The sequence below is a fragment of the Atta colombica genome, unplaced genomic scaffold (assembly GCF_001594045.1).
Source record: "Atta colombica isolate Treedump-2 unplaced genomic scaffold, Acol1.0 scaffold182, whole genome shotgun sequence".
Classification (NCBI taxonomy): Eukaryota; Metazoa; Arthropoda; class Insecta; order Hymenoptera; family Formicidae; genus Atta; species Atta colombica.
In genome coordinates, this window is record NW_017259274.1 from 101,925 (window position 1) to 109,746 (window position 7,822).

The 7,822-nt window shown below is 26.5% G+C and overlaps 1 protein-coding gene across 1 annotated transcript in view; it reads right to left on the minus strand.

Annotated features, from left to right (window-relative positions):
• Positions 1-1,763: 1,763 nt before the first annotated feature.
• Positions 1,764-7,822, minus strand: part of LOC108686465 (probable dimethyladenosine transferase) — a 9,822-nt gene continuing 3,763 nt past the window's right edge. The window contains exons 3-5 of the mRNA XM_018191796.1: positions 2,327-2,672; positions 2,111-2,217; positions 1,764-1,825 (exon numbers count right to left, since the gene is read on the minus strand). Coding sequence (XP_018047285.1) covers positions 1,783-1,825; positions 2,111-2,217; positions 2,327-2,672 — 496 coding nt within the window. The 3' untranslated portion in view covers positions 1,764-1,782. The remainder of the gene's footprint in view (positions 1,826-2,110; positions 2,218-2,326; positions 2,673-7,822) is intronic.

A 7,822-nucleotide genomic window follows, 5' to 3' on the forward strand; every position in this document is an offset into this window, starting at 1 on the left:
AAGGCAAAATAATGTCTTGTTCTCTATTCTTTATGATAAAATATGTATATATAAAAATAAATTTGTATTTGCACATTGCAAATTTCAACAAAAAATACTGTTTTAGCATCGCTAATACAAAAAATTGTTGCTATATATTAATAGTACTATATGTCATGCTACCTCTCCATGGGAATATAACATTGCGCACAGCGATATATATATGCAGAATATATATTTGTATATTGTGCATATATATGTGTATTGTGTGTATATCATTATAATTACATTGATCAAAAAACAATTTGTGCATTTTGATATATTATAATGATATGAATGAAGAATCTATATGATGGAGGAATCTCCCAAAGATTGTAAATATGTATACTTAGTAAATTATTTTAATTAAGATTTGCATCTTATATATATTTTATGTGTGTGTGTGTGTGTGTGTGTGTGTGTGTGTGTGTGTGTGTGTGTGTGTGTGTGTGTGTAAAATATATATAATGGGGGATGAAATTTACATCAATAAAACTAGAAATATTATATGTTAAAAATATTTTTTTTTATATATGTGCATAAAAAAATTATAAAGATTATTTTATACATAAATTGGAGCTATGCATGAGTATCTTGTATAAATGTAATAATCATTACATTTTGCATAATGATAAAATATTTCATTATCAAAATATCGTTTTTAAATGAATGAGCTAAAATATGATGTTTAAAAACACACAAATCTTGTTTTGTAATAGAGATATAACTGAAAAGATAAAAAAATGTGAAATTACAATAAAATAAAAATATCAATGTGCGTAAAGATTATTGTAAATTTGTATTATACAAACATTTACATATACAGATTGTTATAATATATAAACTGGTTAATAATTAAGTATATCAATTAAGTATATCATAGAAAATAGAAGAGCATGACACTGATCTATCATCTATGAGATCCCGGGTTCGATCCTGATAGAAACCAAAATATTTATGCTCTTGTCTCTTCTCGGAAGAGGCAACTTCCTGAAAGTATCTTTACTACAATCTTGTCTACAAAAACATCTCGAAAAATCCATCATTCGGAATCAGCATTAAAATTAGATCCCATATGCTTGTGGCAGTTGAATAATCAGTTTGCGCACCATAAGCGAGACAGGTGTAACACAGGCCAGAAGCCTATAAGAAGCCTTACCTTTCGTAAGAGGAAGAACATAAAAAAATAGATCATAAATAGTAAAAGGATTATATCTGTGAAAAACCATAAAAAAAAACATAAAATAATACTAAGTATAATATTATATATGTTTTTCCCTGTCATTCAGAGAGAAATATAATTTTTAATTATATATCAATATTTTGTGGGATGAATCTAAAACTCCAAAGCAAAAAAATGTTATAGAATATAGATTCTTCGGACTTTTTATATTTTTCATGTTACAATAAACAAAATGCTTCAAGTATGTTTACTGATATACATTATAGTTTTAAGATGTGCTGCGATGTACTTTATAGCCACAGACTTATATAAGTCTGTGTTTATAGCTAATAATCTAAGCAACATGAATAAATAGTTTTCATGTGCACGTCATTTTTTGTTTTATTTCTGTAAAACATTATGTAAGAATTGCCTCTGTAAGAATAATAATGAGGAAATTCTAATTTTAAAACAAATGTTTCTTAAAAATAGAACAATTTATTTTCTTCACAAAGCTTATTTATTTTATATATTCATAAAAATCTTTTATTTATAAAAATCTCTAGTTTATATATAAATAGTATATATCCTAATATATAAATTTATATAAAATGCACACCATCCGCGTTGAATGCATGTAACAGGCTGAAAAAGGATACATTTCCATTAATTTTAATGTTTTAGCGTTTATAAAGTGCCTATAAACGATCATAAAGTATAACTAAACATATATAAACTAAATGTTACGTTTATATTGTGCGTGCGTGTATGTGCGTGCGTCTATATACAAATATATATAAAGAGAATTAATGCTAGCAATAAACTTTAGATTTAAATGTTGAACAAGCGCATTTACTAAAATTGATATACACTTGTATATTACAAACTGTATATATTAACTGTACTATATTAATATCAACTTGTTTATACCTGATAAAATCATCTGTGTCCATAGTTCTAGCTCGTTTATTCTTAGCATCTGCTTTTTCTAATATATGGTCTATCAATTGCTTGATATCAAAATTATCTGATACAATCTATAAATATATGCTAATCAATATAAAGTATTATATAAGAAATATTCTAATATAAAGAAAGCATTTGGTCAATATTTCCAGACTTAGTATCACATAACGTGTCAATTACCTTATTATTCAAACTACAATGAATTTTATAATTTTTCTCTAACATAGTAACAACTGTGGTTTGTTTGAAAGCTGCAGACAGCGTTTTATTTTTTCTCACGAAAGCAATCCGTGTCAGACCATCCCATTCCTGATAATTAAGCGGAGGTGGTGGATTTCTTGGTTCAATTCTCACTACATTCGATTCTACTTTAGGTGGAGGTCTAAAGTTATTCTTTCCAACTTTCATCAACATATCTATTCGTGCCAATAATTGTGTGTTAATACTTAAGCGACAATATAATTTATCACCAGGTTTAGCTACCAAGCGTTCTGCAAATTCTCTTTGGAACATAAGTACAGCACATCTGTAAAAAGAAATAACATATAACCTGTATTAACTCCATTTTCTCTTGCATTACCTATATATTAAATATTTGCTAAATTCACTTAAAATACTTCTCAATATACTCTCAATACTACAGTTTAGAAATTTGTTATCTTCTCAGAATACAATCAAATATCTATCTATAAGCAATAGTGAAATATATATATATATATATATATAAAATATCAAAATGACACATTGTTTCATATGGAAGCAAATGAATTCTCATAACAGATCTCAGATGATAGATTTGATCTAGATTTTTATTTCATATTTATCTTGATTTTATAAGTGAAAAATTGAATGTTAGGCTACAACTAAAGGAACATAAGATAAATTCACTTTGAGAACTTGTATTTCATTTACATTTACAAATAGCCTAGGAAAACTAGATGATTTTTAATAATATAAAAAATTGCCACAAAGTTGAATTTGTGCATAGAAATCTGTAATAGTGTCCTTTTTAACATATTAAAACTCCTCATGTGTGAGGGCATGGTCGGCTGCGTCATCTTGAAAAAATGTTGCAAAATTGGTTTTTTGCAAATATCTTAGAAACTATTCGTTGTACGGAAATTAATGTTCAGTTCGAAAATAAAGTAGATAAAATTCCCCACAATTTCATTTTTTAATGAATATTTTTTAATGAATATTATACGATTAATTGTTCCCGAGATAGATTTTTGAAAGGATTATTTCGAACGTTATGTAAATTTAATTTGTTTTCGCAAATATCTCAAATTTAGTTGTACCTACGTACAAAACACATATGACAAAATCGAAAGAGTATTTAATTATACAAAATGATTTTTTATTGAATGTTATACAACCGATAATTTCGGAGATATCTTTTTTAAAGCACCTTGATTTATGGACATTGAAATAATTACGAAAAAAGATCTATTTATTGGTATATTTGCTGTTACCTATAATTATACATATATTGTTATATATGGATTAAATGTACATGTGATTTCAGTTTAATATATTAAATAGGAATATGGCAATCTATAGAAAGAATTAAAAATAATTCAAATTGGATATAATTTGACATTATGAATTTATTAATGCATTCTTTAATAATTTTATAAAAGGTTTTATTTTATAATAATTTTATAAAAGGTAAATAAAAATACAACAGTCATACAAGAGACAATTGAACAAAGATAAGTTTATTGTTTACAAAAATATTAAATATTAATATTAAATAAAATATTAATATTAATACTAAATTTTTATTATTAATAATATTAAATTTTATTTTATTATTAATAATATTGATGAGAAATTTTTTTCTCATTAATTTTTATAAATTGTGAACTGAGTTCATTGTCCGAAGATTCAATGAAATTTACTCTGAGCACATTTTCGGCTGCACCGAAAATTCCCGAAACGCATTATACACGGTCATTATATCCCAACGGCTATTATACTTTCCTATAGTACAGACCTGTCCAATTTGAACTCCAAAGCTAAAACACAAAGCCATCCATGCAAAAAAATTCAATGCGAGTAAGATTTCGGGGACAAAATGTTAATTGTTATTTGAGTAACGCTTATCAACACTTTACAGTCCCCGAAATCTTACCTATATTGAATTTTTTTGCGGCTTGTGATCAGCCTGCTATAGTATATCTCGAATGCTAATATATCTCGAATTCATCCTAAAAATAGTCTAAATATCAAATATCATATATTATTAGCACAACTCAGAAACGTACATCAACTTTAAATTTTACAAATAAACTTTTTTGGCAATTATTGTCGACCATGAAAATGAGGACACAAATTAGAAAAAAGAAACTATAGAAATCAAAGCCTTAAATGGTCTAGCTTAAATGCTTGTATGATTCTTGTGTGAATTTATATACTACGTAGTCCTTAAAAACGCGCGCCGAAATGATTTTTCGGTCTTGAAAACATTAATTTTACTAAACTATCACAATAATCACGAGTTAAATTGACTAGCAATTTAACAAATATTTTGCTTATTCGCATTTTTGAAACAATCTTAATAATGTTGAATAACATATTAAAATCTGTAAATAATTAATTCTTATTGCGAAAAATATTACCTCGGTTGGGAATCGAACCCAGATCTCTTGCATTCCGTGCGAGCGTCCTAAGCCTTTAGACTACCGAGGCCTTAGTAATATTCTTCACAATAATTAGTACACGAAGGAACAATGTCTCTTTAGGCGACGTAAATAAACAATATAACGTATTATAACATAGGATCGTATACGTGATAACACAAACTATACAAATCAAAGCAATAGCAGCGCGTTTCTGGGGACTATGTAGTATATAAATTCACACAAGAATTATACAAGCATTTAAGATTCAGCTAGACCGTTTAAGACTTTGATGTCTATAGTTTGTGTTATCACATATACAGTACTATAATATGTTATATTGGAAAAAAGAACTACCTTCAAACATTTATATGTCAATTTTTATCATAAATTTACAATACATTTAGGAAATTTTATAAGTTTCAATTTTTATCTGAAGTATTTTTTTATGTATATCTTGCGGAAATTTGATGTATGTGAAGTTGGTACCTCATCTTTTGCATTGCAAGTTTTGATAAGAGTTCCATTGACATCCGCAATAGTTCTATAGTTCCTGATAGATTTTATAAATAGTTCCATTGATTTAGCTAAAAAAAATAACATTTGAAAATTTGCGGTGCTAACTTTCCGTGGCACCGCAAGATTCGAAAAAATCAATTGAAAACTATGAAATTTTATAGTTCTCGAAGAGTTCTACAGTTCCTGATAGGTTTTAACAATAGTTTCGGTCTCTAAATTATTTTAAATAATAATTAAATCCACCGCATCACAAGAGTAAAGTATCTTTTAACTGCCATTTCCAGCCAACTTATTTCCTAATTCTACGATAGTTTCGATTTTTATAGATTTCGCTCAGAGTTCTGCTCTTTAAACTTTTTAATAATAATTAAACTCACGCACTAGCATCGCACCAAGAGTAAAGTACCTTTTAACAGTCAATTCCAACTGACTTTTTAGCATTTTCCAAGTTCTACAATAGTACCGATGATCTGTATAGATTTCGATTGAAATTCTTGTCTTTAAATATTTTCTAATATTATTAATTTTCTAATAATAATTAAATTTACGGACTGACATCGCATCATAAGAGTAAAGTACCTCTTAAGAAGGTTGTAAGGGTATATATTACTTTAACAAATTACGTGAATTGTGTTGATAACATTTTACAACACATTTTTATAGATTATTTATATTATTTGTTATTAGTTTTATTGTTGTGAACAGAAATTTTAAAAACAACAAAAATCTAAATTTTTTAAATATTTCAAGTACTAAAAATGACTTATGCAAAGTTTCATTAAGATTCATCAATTAGTTTATAACAAATAAATATTTTGTTTATTTATTAAACAATTAATGTCTTCATTTTAATGTAACTTTGCATAAATTTTTTTGTATTTATAAAATATTTATATTAAAAAAATTGAGATTTTTATCTTTTATTTTATAATACATTTTCATATATTTCTATTAGAGTACAAATTTAAAAAATACTTTTTATTGAAATATCTTTTAATCCAGATGACCACCTGTCTCTAATTTTTTTTACTTTTAAATGCAATTTAGAATAATCTGCAATTTTCTCAAATAATTCTAAATATTGCATTTGCCTTAACCAACCTCCTTAATAGTTCCAACTGATTTTTCAGCGTTTTCCATTAGTTTGAACGCTTCTGTAATATAAGGATATTAATTGATTGTATGGAAGGGAAGCGGTAACTACGCTCAAACTTGGAGAAAGTATTCTTTTACAATTTTTCAGTACAAGTTCTTTTAATATGTTAAGAGCATCAGTTACTTTCATATTTGCAACACAATCAAAATGAAAAAATAATAATTTTATAAATTTTTTTGTCAACTTTATGATACTAACATTTTAAATTTGTAAAAAATTTATTGCTAATTTAAAGAAAATATACGTAAAATAATATGATAAAAATTGCATACTTATTATTTCGGCGTATGAATGCATACGTTTTTCGGATTTCGTATATCGATTTGTTAAAATGTATTTGTACATTGTTTGAAATTAAAAGGGAAAATTAACGTATTGAATTATCGAAAAAGTCATAATATTACATATGTTTAGTATGCTTATGTTACATTTCTAAAATATATGAAATTGAATAAAATGTTTATTAACTAGTATTTTTAATGGAGCAACAAGTTAATATACATTCAATCACAAAAAAAGCGAAAAAGCAGGAAAATTTACCAAATTTTGAATGATCATAACTTGGTAAATAATGAAGATAAAAATATGTTCAAAAATCCAAAATGAAGCTTGAAATGTCCACTTTAAGAATATTTGAATGAGATTTATACTGGGCTATTATTATCAAAATGATCAGATGACAAAATGTGACTTAAAGAGCAAAACTCTGAGCGAAATCTATAAAAATCGGAATTATCGTAGAACTATAGGAAAATGCCAACAAATCGGTTGGAATTGGCTATTTAAAAGGTTCTTTACTCTTGTGATGCCAATGCACGGATTTAATTATTATTAAAAAGTACTTAAAGAGCAGAACTTTAAGCGAAATCTATAAAAATCGTCGGAACTATTGTAGAACTATAGAAAATTGCCAACAAGTCGGTTGGAACTGGTTATTAAAAGCTACTTTACTCTTGTGGTATGATGCCAGCGCGCGGGTTTAATTATTATTTAAAATAACTTAGAGACCAGAACTATGTTAAAATCTATCAGGAACTGTAGAACTTTCGAGAACTATAAAATTTCATAGTTTTTAATTGATTTTTTCGAATCTTGCGGTGACACGGGAAGTTAGCACCGCAAATTTTCAAATATTTTTTTTAGCTAAATCAATGAAACTATTTATAAAAACCTAGGGAATTATAGAACTATTGCGGGTGCCAATGGAACTCTTATCAAAACTTGCGATGCCAAAAGATGAGGTGCCAACTTTACACACGTAGATATTTGTAGAAAAAGTAAAGATGTATCGTAAATCGCATTTTTATATCAATTATTTTTCAAAAAGTAAATTTTTTAAACTATCATCGACAAGATCATATACAATACATATATATATAT